Source organism: Populus euphratica, unplaced genomic scaffold (assembly GCF_000495115.2).
Source record: "Populus euphratica unplaced genomic scaffold, PopEup_1.0 scaffold25.1, whole genome shotgun sequence".
In the NCBI taxonomy this organism is placed as follows: domain Eukaryota; kingdom Viridiplantae; phylum Streptophyta; class Magnoliopsida; order Malpighiales; family Salicaceae; genus Populus; species Populus euphratica.
Window position 1 is genome coordinate 174,524 of NW_011499851.1, and position 17,060 is coordinate 191,583.

Here is a 17,060-nt window from a genome sequence, read left to right on the forward strand (position 1 = left end):
CAACGAAAGTAAAAGGATTGAAAAAAAGAATTACTAAAAGCAATCATTTTATTTCATCTATTCACAGAAAACTAATGGAATTTAATTTTCATTAAAAGATGATAAAAATATTTGTAGTGCAAGCTCAAAACCCACCAATGACATTAAATATCACCAATACTTATAACGCCTCTTCCATATGCTAGTATGGCAACTTTCCCAGGCGGCAATCCTCATCTTTACCTTCTGAAACTCCGAATACCCACACGGTATAGTAATCCCACCCGAATGATTATACCCGTTTACCCTCTCCGTTCTCTGTAATAGCTCTGCAAAGAGAGGGTGATTGAAGAAAATGACAGGCACCAATTCCCTCCTCGTGTCTCCATCTGATTCGCCCACGTACACAGCCAAGCGTCCTTTGGGTACCTCCATTGGTTTCGCATGACCCAATTTGATATAACCCGGATCCGAATTTGGAAAACAGAGAGTTTTAGCTCCACGTGTAAAATATCGAGCCATGTCCAAGATTTTGGAAATGGTATTGCAGGACCTTCTTGGGTGGTCCATGGAGCACAAACGAGCTGGCTCTCTTCTGCGTTGGGTGATCCATTTGAAGAATCTTGCTAGTTTCTTGCGTCCAAGCCTGAACCCTCTAATCCTCTTGATCATGATTGTCGATGGAATTTGATCAGAGTGACAAAAAAAAAAGGAAATGGGTTTTTGGCGACTTAGAGGCGTCCAGTTACAGATGGGATACCTTGAAATGAAGTACTAGGAAATGGGTTTTTGGCGACTTAGAGGCGTCCAGTTACAGAAATAACTGGATTTCGAAATCTTTTGTTTCTGGTGTTTATTCTGTATGGAGAGTCAAGTTGCCACCAGGCGGGGCATGCTCTCTAGTCTCTCTCTCTCTGTCTGGGCCATGGACTCTTAAATTGTCGAGGTCCTCTTGGAGAGTTGAAACTGTGCCGTGTGGACCATGAGAACTTGGAAGGCTCAAAACTGTGTACTTGTTGCGTTACGGAATTTGGTATTGGACACGATAAGAAGGGTAGCTTCGATCATGGCCACTCACTCATTTCTTGGACTTGTCTAGGATTGAAAAATATCTAATATCGAACTAAACTTGCTCTTGACAGTCAGTAGCAAATCCAGAAGAAACGAAAGATGCGTACCGCCAGTACTCTGTTTTTAAATTAGCAAGAAAGTTCGTAAGTTGGAAAAAAAAAAAAAAACAATAAGTCTTTGAGATTGAGCTTTTTAAATTAAAAAATAAAAGGGGTTAGAATTCAAAACGCCGTGAGAAGAAACATGTCATTGAATTATATGCGCGTGGACATTAACAAACCAAAGCATGTCCAGATTGTTCACCGACAAATGAATATGATATCTGTAACAAAATCCAAGATATATAAATAAAATATTATTTAATATTTAAAAGAGTGGCAAATATTTATGATCATGGACTTCTCTCTTTATCTAGGAAACTTCATGCTTACCATAAAACTTCTGAATAAATGTTAAAACAGTAACTTAATATCTTTATAGAAAGATATTAAATAACTCAAAAGAATTTTGAATTTTAAAAATAAAAATATTTTTTTTTGAGCTTTGAATTTGATAATGCTCTAAAATAAAAATATTTTTATCTTAAAAGATAAAAAGTTATGAATCCTTTACTTGGATGATTCAAAAGATATTTATACCTCTTAACCTTATCATTTCAAAAAAAAAAAAAGCTTAAAAGTTATCTACTTTTGATGATGTTTAAAATCTAGAATATATAAATAAAAAGTCATTTAGTGTTTAGAATAATAGTTATGTCTTCAGTATTTTGACTTCTTTTCTTTAATTTAAGAAACTTCAGGCTTATAATAAAAGTTTTAAATATTTGTAAAAATAGATCCAATTCAGAGGATTTAAAGATCTTCTAATGATAAAATTAGCATCTTTTTGGGAAATATATTAAATAACTTAAAATATTTTTAAGTTCTAAGAACAAAGATATTTATTCTTAAGTTTTAAGTTTTTTAATGATTTGTAATCTAAATATTTTTATTTTAAGAGATAAGAAATTATGAACCCTTTACCTGGATAGTTTAAAGAGTATTTATACTATTTGAACCTTGTTGTTTCCATAAAAATTAAAGAGCTGGCAAATCCTTTATTTTGGACAATATTAATAGGAATCAAATATTTGTTATATATCATTAATGAGATAATAAGTATAGCAAGTTCCTTAAAGGACCTTATATACACTTATAAGCATAAGGAAATAACTATCTTTGTATAAATATTTATTCTAGATGGAAATGCATGGCGGTTTATTACGTCTTTAACACATATATTATAGAGGATTATTTAGGATTATGCATAAAGTCTTAGTTAAAATTCTTTGGATTTGGTATGTTTGTCAGATCCATGTTACTTTAAACTTGATTAATTGTCAAGTCCAAGTATTTGAAGTCCGGTATGCTTGGCAAACCCATATTATTTTGAACAAGTTTATATCTAACAATTTTGGATTCGACATGTTTGCTAGACCTATGTTATTCTAAACTTGGCTGATTGCCAAGTACAAGTATCATGGGTTTGACATGTCTTTAAGACCCGTATTATTTTGGATTTGACTGACTGCTAAGTTTGAGTGTTTTGAGTCTATCATATATGTATAAAAAACATTAACATACACACACATAGAAGGGAAGGTAAAAACATTGTGCATCAAAACTGAATTTACTATTCATTTCAATAATAAAATGATGGTTTTGTCTTTCTAAAAAAGCCACTTGCTTTTTTTTCTATAGTTATTTTTATCTTTTCATATGACACATTAGTCATTAAAAGATTGTCTAATGATATAATTGTATTTTGCATTTTTTAAGCATAGTAAAATGATTTTAATGCACCAAAAATTAAAAAATTATAACACTAGAGAAGAGGGGCATGCCTATCTTTTTATTTATTCATGTATAGTAAATTAAGAAGTATACCATTAGAGTGGTCAAATGTAATTTGTTTCTTTTAATATCGATTAAATATTATTTAATTTTAAAAAATTTATGGCAAGTGTGATACAAGCATCAACATATGAGTGGTGTTCGTGCCCTTTAAACGCTATTTGTGGTGTCTCCCGATGGCATAAAATGCTCTTTTATCATGTCATTGGATGCTCCACCACATCCTCTTCCTTTTGGAATGACTTTTGTCGATGGTGGTAGGATGGTTTGTCTTCAGTCGACTTTTTTACTTCTTCTTTTCTCTTTCTTATCTTAAAAATGCAAGTTGCTCCTCTTTTATTTTTAATTTTTTTAATTTTTTTGTTAAAGTTTTATTTGTTTTCAATTTAATCCTTAAATTCTAATTTATCATGTATATTTTTTTTTTAATTTGATCATTTTTTAATTTTTAATTTCTTTTCTTAATCCTTTTATAAAAGTTATGATGTTTTCAATTTCATCATTTAATCCAAATTATGGTGAATTGTTTTTTATAATTTCTCTTTATTCTTTTGATGTTTTGTCCTTTTGTTAGATTTGTTTTTCTTTTCAATCCCTGAAAAAAATAATCTTGCCTTCTAATTTATTTCTTATTTTTATTTTCACCCTCGTTCTCTTAATTATTATTTTATTTTTATTTTTAGATCATTTTGTGTTGTTGATTTTTTTTTTAATTTCATCATTCAACATTTAATTTGTTGAGTATTGAGCTTCATAATTTTTTCATATATAGTGCTTCGGGTCTAATAATCTAGATTATAAGTTGAAAAAGTTAATGTGGGTTGATGTTGTCTCTATTTATTTATTTTTTTTAATTTCATTGTTCGTCATTAGTTATTTTTTTTAAAATGATTTGTGGTTTTATTTAATTTTTTTTCTACTGTGTTTTCTTAATCTTATAACCTATGCCATGAGTTTTGTGGGTTAACTTGAATTAATTTATTTTTTATTATCTAAGTTAAATATCTATCACGCTATCTTATGTTGACCCAAACTAATTTTTTATCTTTTTTTAATCATGAGGGTATTTTTTTTGAAGTTATAGTGATTTTTTAAAATATTTAATTATTAAAATTGTTAAATTTTCATTATTTAATTAAAATAAAATCAATTTATTAACACCCGATGGAGTATTATAACTTAAATTGTTTATTTTTTTTATTTTTTTAAAATATAGTTGCATCAACATTATTTTTTATAAAAAAAAAATGTATACCCGCGGTATACTATTGAGCTTGGACTAATTTCATTTGCGTTCCAACGCGCGGAAAACACATTCTTATTACGCAAACGCTTTTTCGATTATTAGTATTTTTTTTTTTTTTCCATAAAGAGCCTTCCAGATCATGTTGTCAATACTATTATTTAACACGTTGCCAGCCGATCTTTTTCAGCGATTTATGGCAAAGCATGAAATTGTATGATTATTCTATTTAGTATTTGCTTCTCGTGTAATTATACTATTTACTGAAGTGATAGACAATGGCCCTTAATTACACTGGACATGTCGGGAGTCAATTATTGTTCAATGAGCACATCTAATACCAGATTAAAACATGAAAATTACTACAAATTAATGAATGACCAGATTTATCAGACAAGCAGACAAAATCTGCCCTCCTATTCTTCCGTTGTCCACGGGACTTAAGCTCTGCTAATAAATGCTCAAGCATACATCATTGATCAAGGTTATTATTTTTTATTTGATTTAATTTTAATTTAAAAAATTAAATTAAATTAAAATTTATATTTTTTTAAATTATAAATCAAACTCAATCCACTAATCAATTCAAATCAACAATTTCAATTTAATTCAGTTTATTTTTTTTCAAAACTAACTAGATTTGTTTCAATTATGAAAGAAAACTGATTGAAGATTTTAGTAATTCAAAAAACAAAATTCAAAACTACAATAAAATTATGTTGCTGGTTGTGTTATAAAAACAAGATATTTTTTTAGTAGGGAAGTGATAATTGTAGATAATTTCAAACAAGAATTTACTACCAAACTATAACAAAAAAATAATTTTCAGATGAAATTTTAGCTAGAAAACGAGCAGAAGAGGACAAAAGACAATAAAAAAAATACTTTTCTTACTCAAAAACCAAGTTATTCTTTTTTTTTTTGTGAATTTAATGAATCAACAATCTTCAGACACACATAGATGATGATAAATTCAATATTAAGTCAAGTTGTGGAAACCAAAGCAGATTTTTAAGAGAAAATATTCTTCAATTTATTCACAAACAATTTAAGAAATCCATTTAAAACCCAGATGGATTTTCTCAGTGAATATAAGCAAGTAAGCGATGAAGAAAATACTTGGGTTTTCTCATCTCTAACCACATAAAACTAAGAAATCAGGGAAAAGAGGGAGGAGAGTGGAGGGGGCAGGTGGGGGAATGGGGAGCAAACTAAGGAGGGAGGGGAGGGTTGGCTACGGGAGAAAATGGAATTAGAGGAATAGAGAATCAGTGAAAAAATAAGAGTTTTATATCTAAGTTTGTATTGAGGTTGAAACTTGAAACTAAACTGGTTTGGTTTACTTAAATCGATTTCAGATTTTTTTATATTTTTAATTAATTAATTTAGTTTTTTTATTGATTCAGTTTTTTTATTAATATTTTTGATTTTTTTAGTTTAATTAATTTTTAGTTGTTTTTATCACCCCTGCCAACTATCTCAACGAGAAACTAATATTAATCATGATTAACATGATATAAATCATATTACTAGACTTGGTGGATCTGCCGAGTGTTTATCAATCTAGCTAATTATATAATTTATGAAAAGAACAATTTAATAAATAGTTACATTTTGTCTTGGTATGCAGTCATGGAGACCTGCGAACACGTACAACCGGATTTTCTTATTAAGCGGCTGCCAAAACCCCAATAAACACGTCAGTAGATTTGTCCTCAAGTGCTCAAACTTTGGTTGTCTTGACCATGCCTTTTCTGTCGGAGAAGGAGTTGACTTGAATGTAATTTTGCTTAGCTTACCAATTTGCTAAGCCCACTTAGTGCCTGTTGGGTACTATAAGTGAACTAGGCCAGATGGGCTAAGCTTTCACGTGATAGTTGTTTCTCAAAGCCCATTTTAAAAATAAGCCCAAAGGGTTCCTCCTTTGGGTTCTCAAGTCCTAAATTACTATTCAGTTCAATTGATGCTCCCTGGAGTACAATTTGCATCATGGGGTTGATTTAAGATTTAATTGTTTTGTAGTTTACGAGAATCAAAGAGATACAAATTTAAATTCTAATGATTCGTAATACAGAAAGTAAAGATATCATCATAAAGATATAAATATTAAAGTTAATTATTTAATTAAGAAAAACTATTTAAGATTAAATTAAAACAAAGCAATTAAAAATGCAAACTTTAAATTCAAACACACATCAATTCTAAACTAACTAAAAAAAATAGAAAATTAAAAAACAAAAAGAAATTAATTTTGAAAAATAAGAGGCAGATTCAGTAAAAAATGTTTTAATGTCAATTTAAAAAAGTATTCCTCAAATATAATAAAATATCAATCATTCAATTTAAATTACGTTATCTAATCTAATTTGTGATAACTAATAAATTAACTATGAAAAACAATAAATTTTTGTACCTATCCTTAGTTTTTAGTTAATATACTATCAATGTATCAATTAACCCTAATCAAATAATAACTTTCATTAAACATGCAAGATTTAATTACATGACAATATTTTAATTGATTTATGATAATTAAATAAGCATTAGGAGTTAAGTTAATCAAGATTTATATTTTTTAAATAACAAATAATCAAACATGAGTTTGAAAATTAGATACTCTTGCTAGTTAGAATTCATTATAAACTAATCAACTAGTAATGAATTTAAAACAAAAAATATATGCTACACATCATATAAAAATTAGGTCAGCAATCATAAAGTTTAATCACAAAAAATATAAGATATTCATTTATCATAATCAAATATATAATAACTTAAAAAAATACCCATAATAATTTAAAATCTAAAACTTATAATTTTTTAAAGTTAAAAACTAAGCTTGTTGTATATTCAGGAAAAAACAATAACAATAATAACAAAAAGATAAATAAACTTATTGTATATTTAAAAAGTAACAATAAGAACAACAAGAAGATATGTTGAAATATTTTTGTTGGATGATAAAAATACAGCAACAAATGTTTGATTAGATAATGACATGCTTTTATTTAAGGAATTTGGACAATTTACTCGTACTTGGCTTCTTCACTCTCGTTAATATTACCATGCATGATTATGAGAACCACTCCAATAGCTCTTGTAACTTACCTAACAACATGGTATCATATGTATTTTTTTAGGGTAAATGACAGGCTGTGTTACTTTTTTTTTTTATATATGGGTTTTTTCAATATTAATTTTTTTTTAATGAATTCTGTCTTTTTACCTACAATTATATTAAGGATTGTGTCCTTCTATCGAACTCCGCTAGTTTGGATGTCATGTGTGCGATTAATAATTCATTGAACTATTAAAATGCTACACTCAATTTTTTTAAAAAAGACAATAAAAAAGTGCTAAAAAGAATCTTTAAAAAAAGAAAGAAACTGATTTTTTTTTTCATGGGCTAGGTTATGATAATTTAAGAAACCATGTTTCTTTTATTTTTGCTTTTTTAGATCTCTTTTCTAAAATCTCACGTGTTAATTTTTAATGATTCAATAAAAGATTAATCCATATGTAGCACTCAAGATAATGAAGTTGGGCGGGAGGGCACAATCTTTAATCTTTAATGGAATCACAATTAGTTAAAGGGTAGAATTTATATATATAAAACAAGTTATAGGGGTAAGAACTATAAAAAAGAAAAAGAAGAAGCATGAGAATACTGGCAAAACATGCCTCTTTTTTTTGTGTGGTAAAGATGAAATTGAACCATGTTTCCATCAATGTTCAATCCGTTTTTTATTGCTAATAATTAAGCAAACGAAATATAGATATGTTATGATGAACTTATCCCTTTATTTGATCCTATTGTAAGGCTGTAAAAAGATGCTAATCAAATTTTTTTTTTAAATAATTTGATTTAACAAATAAATAGAGTACAATTGATACTAGATGTAGTCACCATACAACAGCATCAACGTGACCAAATTATTTCTTTTTATTTTTTTTTGGTTTTTTTTTCTTTTGAGATGTTAGGGTAGGCTTTGACTGGTTAGAGTTTGTTTGATATTATTGTAGTTTTTATGGTTATAGTTTTAAAAATATTATTTTATAAAAAATATTTTTGATTGAAGTTGAGTTGGTATTTATATATGTTTGGTTAAAAATATGATTAAAATTGAGATTGAATAAAAAGTTATTTAATGTGTTTGGTTAAAAATGCTTTTGAAATCGAGATTATAAAACAATTTTAAAAAATATATATTAATATTAATGATTTTTAATTTAAATATTATAGATTTAACTATTGTTATTATATCATGAAATAAATAATACTTTATATAAAATATTTTTTATTATTCTATTAAACTATCTACAATTTGGGATTGCGATCAAATTCTGCAAGTGCTACATGTTCAAGCGCTTTCCGTCTAATTTATACAGTGTCATTATGATTCAGCCACGCAAAACAACTCTGCTTTTCTTCCTCTTACCTTTCAAATGCAAAAATATTGTAAGATTTATGAACAATAAATTATATATTTTTTTTATCAAATAAATTGGATGGAATCTTATTACCAAACAACCCTCTTACTAGAAGGGATATAGAAGAAGAACAAGCTCCATATCTCCTTTTGGGTTCAGGTGTGAACACAAACACGAGGCACATAGCCTTATATGAGGATTCTGCACTGATGACCTTATCTAGAGAAGCCCCACAACCACAACCCTACGAGGATTGCTTCTTCATCAACTGTAACTGCTTTGCGGGACAACACAGATCTTTCTTATTTGTACATGGTACCTAATGCCTGTAAACCATAAACGAGTGCTTATATTCAAGAACTTGGAGGAAAAGCAACAGACATGGCAACCTGGATTTTTGGTGAAAGAAAGAGATTTTTATCTATTCTCAAACTGTATATGTCTACTTTTCGGTTGGACCACCTAAATGTGGTCATCGTTTCATTGAATGGATTACATATAAAAATATACAGAGGTTTTGAGGTTTAATTTTCTCCACATTTACAAAGGTTAATTTGTCTTGAACCAGAAGAACTCTATATTTATCTTGATCATTAATTATAGATACCATCACCCTCCAAAGGCAAGGAAATATATATGTGCCTTCTAGAAACCTAAGAATAGTGAAATGATCCTAAGGACCTACACCATTACTTCAGATAGAGATGCATTGAAGCTGTTTTAAGTTGCTGAGCTAAAATGTATTTGTATTGTCCTTACGTTAATGATTCAGGGCATGTCTCTAAACCTTCGAGACAAATATTCTTACGACCATCAATCAACTTATTCGATGGATCTATGCCAACGGAGAAATAATTTGTCCTGACTCGCTATTTTGTCTACTGGTATCATAAACTTCAGACTATGCAATATGAAATTTTGAAAAATCTGTTGTGACATAGTGCATAGCCGGCATGGAAAGATTTTTATTCTAAATTTGATTTGAGATGGATTTTAATTGAAAAAGAAAAGATATTATCTGATTAAAAATAATTGATGTATAACTTGATTAATTTAGTCATATTTTAGGCAGATTAATTTAAATTTTTTAAATAAAAAAATCTATGTTGATTTAATAAAAATATTCACAAAGTGAGTTTAGCGATAACCTAATTACCACTTACTTTTTCTAAGTCAGTTTTCAATGTGGGTCCATCAACTATTGTTAAAGAAACTGTTTAAAATAAAAATAAATAAAGAGTTAGTTTAGAAATATAAAAATATTATATTTAAAATATTTATTTGCTCCAAAACAACACCTTCAAGATACAATTAAATATCTAAAAACATAAAAAAAAGAAGATAAATAAATGAAAATACCTCAATATATAACTAAATCTCTAAAAAATGAGAAGAGAAAACAATAAAAATAAAAATAAAAAATATTTGTTTTTTAATATATATATATATATTTTGTGTATGACATATTAAATTTCAAGTGTTATTTTTTGATATTATATGTGTCTGCATAATAGCATTAGAAAGCTCATTAGAAAAGCACATTAACCATAATTCTCATTTAATTTAATTCGTAATAAAAATTTATATTTACAAACATTAAAAGAGAATTTTTTTTAATGTGAAATGAATATTTTTTTTATTCATTTATAAACTATTCTATCATCACATAATATTGGCCACAGTCCAATGATCGCCTCTAACAATCAAGTCCTGGTTTTGATGACCTTTACATAGCGCATGTTCATGGCATTTTCCAGATTACACTAGATATGTCGGCAAGTTTTTATGCTAAAACCAAGGTGGTCCCTTGATTTCGCTCAGGTTTGCGGTTAGTTCTACATTTCATGAATCTCTTAACTCAGATTTAACCCATCACATAGCCCCCCCCATTGACAAGACTTTAAACTTTTCTTGAATCTCTTGGCATCTCCTTTCTGCTCCAGATTGTGCTTGATCATTATCGTCAAATTTGTCTAGATGAAACTGAATATGATTGAAATCATTCCAAATTCCACTCTCTTACCCTTATATTTGTTATCGTTTCTTAACCTTGTTATTATTGCCATAATTGGTATCATTTTTCTGAAGGGGACATATAAACCAAAACGTAATCATGGTCTGATCTGCTGCTTTGTTGACATAATTGTTTATTTCATTTTGTTCAATGCCTAACACACAAGAGAGCCACCACCATATAAAATGACATCGAAATTGTAATTATTAGCCAGCACGCCTTGAGCAACAAACAGTAAAATGATGTCGCTGCTTCTGTGTGCATGTTTTTGTGTACAGGAACGGTTGACGTTTGAAGTCAATAGTCAACTAAACAGTATCCGTTAAATAAATGGTTTTTTATATTATATTTGACATTTATCATTATTTTATTTATCATGATCATAATTAGAGAGGTGGGATTTGTTTTATCCAAGCCTAATTAAAATATGTTACGAACGTTCCACTTTATTTTATCAAGAAAAAGACTAGATTACCTAGATAAGCAATAAATATTATTACGATTAGATCTTAAAATTAAGTTTTGTATAGTGTACATGCTTAGTTTGGGAACAAAATGGAAGAAAAAAGAAAGTGGGACGAAAGAAAATAAAAATAAAATGAGGTTAAAGTAAAGCCATTTTCTCTCTTTTTGTTTGAGAGAGTTGGAACTGAACCAGAAGAAAATGGAGAAAACATACACTTTATTTTTTAATTTTTTTTTGATCCAATCACTTATAGAAAATTAACTAGTAAAACTAGTAAATAGTAACGAAAATGCTTATAAAAAGTTGTTAATTTGTGATGTAAATAGTGATAAAATATTCCCTGATGGTAATTTCTGATGAATTCTTTTATGAAATAGAGAAAATAAAAAATAATAACAATTTTATTAGCAAATTAACATGTTAATATTTTTTTGGACATTCCATCAGCAAATTGAAATGAATTAGAAACTTTGATAGCTCTCTCTTTCCCCTTCTTATTTTTTTCTGCTAAAAGAATAATAGTCTCTTTTTCTATTTTCTCACAAATTTAGCCACCCCAAACTATCAACATCAACATCAACATTGAAATGAATTAGAAACTTTGATAGCTCTTTCTTTCCCCTTCTTATTTATTTCTGCTAAAAGAATAATAGTCTCTGTTTCTATTTTCTCACAAATTTAGCCACCCAAACTATCAACATCAACATCAACGTACATTTATCAATAATGTCAACATCCCTTATATCTTGGTTTAATATCTTATGAACTTTCCCTGCACCAAATAAGAAAATTTACCCATTTTTTGTAACTCATTTAAATCTTAGGTAATTTTAATTAAATGTTTTCGTAATGTAATATTTATAGCTTGCTTGTATATTTAAGTGTTTTATAACTTTTCCTAGAAAATTTGGTTGTGTTAATATATAATTAGTACGTTAAGATTCGTTTGGAATTTGAAAGAAATTTATTTTATTTATCATTTGATGAAATCAAATTTAATTATGTAATTTAGATGTTCTAATTAAAAAAATAATGGGTTATTCAATAGGTATCAACTACATTTTGTCAAGTTGAAAGTTTGAGAAAATTTGGGGCACTTTTTTTTTTTATATGGAATTGATAATAATTAGATGGTATTAACTTAGTTTGAATGAGTTTGAATTGAACAAAAAATGGATAAATAGTTGAATGAGTTTGAATTGAACAAAAAATGAATTATTTGTTGGGTATAGATTATTTGTTGTTAATTTCATTTTTAGTTCACATTTTGATGCAAAATTGAATTTGTTTAGAAATAATAATTAGTTATTGGATTGTGAATTTATTTTTAACACAAGAGGAATTTTGAATTAATAGTTATATTATTAATAAATTTTATCATAAATAATGAATGATTTTTCTTAAATGTATTGAGACTATTTCAAAGGAATGGATAAGCAAGATCATCTTAAAAAAACTTTATATTCCTTACAAAATGTATTAGAAAGGATAGTTGACTCAACTTCTAATTCTAGCAATATACATGAGTTTGCAAATGATAATGGATTGCTATGGAATTAATGAATTTTTATCTAAGAGTGCCGTATATTATGTTTTTTTTTACTTTTGTGTGGTTGAGTGATTCTCATACTAAGTTCTTGATTGAACTTACAAAATCTTTAAGAGATTGATTAACTTTATTATAATATATTTTCTCGTTCATATCTCGTTATAGGTGTAGGATGTGGGTAATTAATTGCATATAACTTGATTCTCCAAGGCAAGGTTCTTGTTAGATTAAGTTGTAAACTTTTCTTCAAACCTCAAATAAGTAATTTAAAGGGAAATTCTACATCAGTTTGGTATCTAAGCTCACTTTTATAGAATATAATCCCAAGAAATTTGGGTATTCAAAACTTTCTTAGACAAGAAATAGCCACATACTTAATAAGGGCTATAGGAATATTCTTGAATATGTTTAAAGGTTGATCACCTTTTGATCCCTTATCTATTAGGCTTCAGGGAGCTATTCTAGTATGGCAAGATAAAATTGGTAACTATTACCTATCCCACAATAACATGATGAAGCATACTTTGAATACCTGTTTTATATATGATTATTGTGCTAATAGAAGGGATCCTTTATGGGATTTGATAAACATTCAGTTAAGATACTTTTTTATATATCATTCTGTCCAAACTCCTTAAAGTAGCATAATTGCTTATGAGTGCTGGGAACAACTTATTGCAATGATATTGAGACCAGTGGTGTTACAAAGGGTATCAAGAAATGTTGAGGTAGCAAAATAGTCCTAAATAGTTAACATCATTTGAGCCAAGAGTTACATTTGATTTATGAGTTGCTATAAGTATGGATTGCTATAAGTATGGATGATAAAAGTGTTCGCAATAACAAATAGAAGTGTTATGCATCCAGATATAGATATGTCTTAATTATCTGTTATGAAATGACTCAGAAAAGTTGAAAACAAAATTCTAAGCAAAATTAATGGTTTTTTGAACAATTTTTCATAAGCGACGGTAATTGATGATATTTTATGATTTAAATGTGTTTATTTTTGCAGCAAAATTAATGGTTTTTTGAACAATTTTCCATAAGCGACGCTAATTGATGATATTTTATGATTTAAAGGTGTTTATTTTTGTGTTTCAAAAGTATTTTTTTAAATAATATTTTTTCTTTACTTTAAATTATGTGTTTTTTTAAGTATTTTTTTAAATAATATTTTTTCTTTATTTTAAATTATGTGTTTTTTTAATGTTTTCAGATTATTTTAATGTGTTGATATTAAAAATATAATTTTAAAATTAATAAAAAAATTATTTCAATTTACTTTCAAATACAATATATTTTAAAAAATAACTATTAAAAAAATAGTAATTTAGATCAAGAAAGAGCAACGACAAGTCAAGAACGGAGACCTTGTGTAAGACCAGTGACCAGATGTAATTCAGGGGGCACATAAAAGGGGAGACGTGTTAGGGACAGTGATCAACAATTAATGCGATCCCAATGAATCCTGCTTTGCTCCCTATTAATCCAGTCAATGGAACGGTTTCCTTTTTTAGGTAATAAAATAATTAATTATACTAAACAAACACTTACCCTTTTGAGGTAATAAAATAATTAATTATAATAAACAAACACTTACCATTTTCAAGCATGCTTTATCACTAGTTTTTGGAGTGACTTGAAGCATCGGGAATGTCAATATGTTTTATTTTTTTTCAGATGGGGAATTTCAAAATTCTATATAAAAGCATAGTTCTTATACGAAATTGGTGTTTCTTTCTTATAAAACGATAAAAATAAAAATAAATAAAAAATCATAACCACTCAAATTAATGATATTATTTTTTGTTCTTGAGTATATACGAGTAAGCTTGTGATTTAATAATGGTGGTTTTAATTATATCTCATAAGTGAATATGGCAGGGAGGAAATTTAGGAGCCATCAACCTCAATTAAGGACCCAACAAAATCCGTTTTTAAAAAAGAACACATTATTTAGAAGAAAAATTCATTAAATTCCTTAGTTAACTAAAAACAGTGGGATTTCAGCTGTTGCAATCCCTCTACATCTAGGTCTACGGCTATTCATAATATGATTGGTATACTAATTAATGTTGAACAATCCCCAATACATCGTATATTAATATTCCGTTAGTGATTACTGTTTCTCCTCGTATTGATAGATTATAGCATATAAATGATATGTTAGGCATGTTTTGTTCATAAATAAAAAAAAATATCGATACATTGGCCTCAAACGTCTGGCCTACTTGTACTGATATTTCCCAAGCTTTACTCCATACCCTTATAGGTGCATATACATTACACATTCTAGGAAAGGCTTGGTCCAAACGTAAAATTCCAAACAACTACCGTAAAGTAAATCAAATAAAAATATGAATTGAGCAAAGAAAAAGGTAGAAAAAGAAAAGGAAAATTGAAGTTTTCCAGTTGCAACATTTCACTCGACAATTATCTCAGTGAAACGAGATCATTTAGATACCAAAAGGGTGCAAATTAAAGTTTTTGCACAGGTATATATATGCTGCAAAAGTTTTTTTTTTTTTGAGTATATTAACACTAACCACATATTTAGACCAATCTGAGGTAGTGTCAGAGCGTTTTCTCAAATTTATCACCTAGTTGTTTGTGACTGCCTTTTGCCACAGTAGCTCCATGCCATGCTATCATTTTCTTAAATTTAAATGATTCTTGACAAGTTTTATGTTTTGATGAACTATATAATATACTAAGCTCAGCTTTCTGCATATGGTAGATAACCAATAGGAACTCGTCTGGCCGAGTGACAACTGACTCGATATAAAAGAATTTACTGGTAATAGAAGCTTTTCTAGATTTTTTAAGCCTCCCATATGTCATGAGCATTAGCCAGGCATGGGGATGAGGGCAGAGAGCAGGGACAATAGAACTTTTTTCCAAATTTAATTAGAACCTTTTGGGCACTTGTCCATCCTTGGTTGATCGTGGGGAACCATAACAATAATGGGTCCGTTTCAGCAATGATTAAAATTAAGATGCCCCTCTCTTAGTTGTGCCATTCAGCTAGCCTACCTCTCGCCCTCTCGCTACAACTAGCTAATCCCATCCCTAATCAACATTCATTTACGTGCACAAAACAAAAGTGCAGTTATTGATTAATGCTGCAGATTCGCATATATAGATCCGAAAAATGTAGTAGTAAATACCATGAAAAACAACATGTTCTTGGTCTTCCCATTAACACACGACATGTAATTAATTAATGCCCCCAAGAGAAGTTTTCTGAGAAAATTTGTGTTTTTCAAGTAGCGAAGATTTTGCTTCTAAACCAACAATACTCGTTTGATGGCAACACGCCCGTCGTAAAAATTTGGTTTGTGCTCTGTGTTGTAGTTACGGCATCGCATACAATAAGGTAAAATATCATGCATGTTCTATAATTTGCACCAAATTATTACGCCTCAAAAAAAAAAAAAGAGAAAAAAAGAGGGTGTTATCAAAGCAAGAGAGGAATCTAGTTTGGTAGGAAGATCTAACCATTTTGGCACAAGATTAAGAACAATATTTTTGATTTAAACAAATGCACGTGTGTTCGATCCATGAAATGTCATCCTATAGAAGATAGATTTGTTCTGAATAAACCAACCATATGCATCTGGTCCTCCCAGAAAAACAAAAAATTCTGCGGGGCTAGTTTATCCTCAAATGTCACGTTTAGGGCAAGCTTGGTTATCGGGGAAGATGAGAGTTGGCTCACGTTTGACCCTTTTGCTTCACTTCTTCACTTGTTACAACAAAACATAGCTAGTTTATGATCCTATCACGCTATTCTTTGCTCTTACGGCCATAACTGTGGGCGATAAACCGGAAAAGCAATAGGGTTAATATAGCGACCATATAATATTATATAATAGTAGCTTAGCTTATCGGTTTCTACAAGATTAAATATAGCAAGACAAGCCAGGAAGGCATCACTGGCGAAAAAGTGCGAGGTAGTGGGGCCAAAACGGGATAACGGGGTGGGGCCCATGGGCACAGCCGGCCTGCAACCGAAATCGTGAGCTTAATGATCGTGGGGGGCAAGCCCACGCCGGACCATTAGTCACCACGTGTACATATATATCATTCCGTTTTTATGGGCCCCATTTTCCACTGCGGAAGGCTCACAAAAATAGAAATTAAAACACACCACCCGTTAAATTTTTTTAAGAAAAGGATGAGAAAAAACCCTAATTGTTAAAGAATTAATTTATCTTCACTGTGAAGGACATGAGAGAACTAATAAAAATTTATAAAGGTAGATTTAAAATATTACTTGAATTGTTATAATATAAGTGTTTATCAAATAATATATATATTGAACAATTATGTAAATATTCGTTAGATAATATATATATTGAACTGATCCATTTAAAAATTCAATATAGAAAAATTATATATGTATATGAAAG

General features: G+C 28.9%; 1 protein-coding gene across 1 annotated transcript; it reads right to left on the reverse strand.

Moving 5' to 3' along the window:
* Nucleotides 1–30: 30 nt before the first annotated feature.
* Nucleotides 31–1,049, reverse strand: LOC105121359 (uncharacterized). Its single transcript, XM_011019950.1, has one exon. It carries the CDS (start codon nucleotides 649–651, stop codon nucleotides 151–153), a length of 501 nt encoding a protein of 166 aa, XP_011018252.1. The 5' UTR covers nucleotides 652–1,049; the 3' UTR covers nucleotides 31–150.
* Between the last annotated feature and the right edge of the window lie 16,011 nt (nucleotides 1,050–17,060).

Coding starts and splice junctions, on each gene's coding strand:
- LOC105121359 (XM_011019950.1), bottom strand. CDS start 651: ATGATCAAGAGGATTAGAGGGTTCAGGCTTGGACGCAAGAAACTAGCA.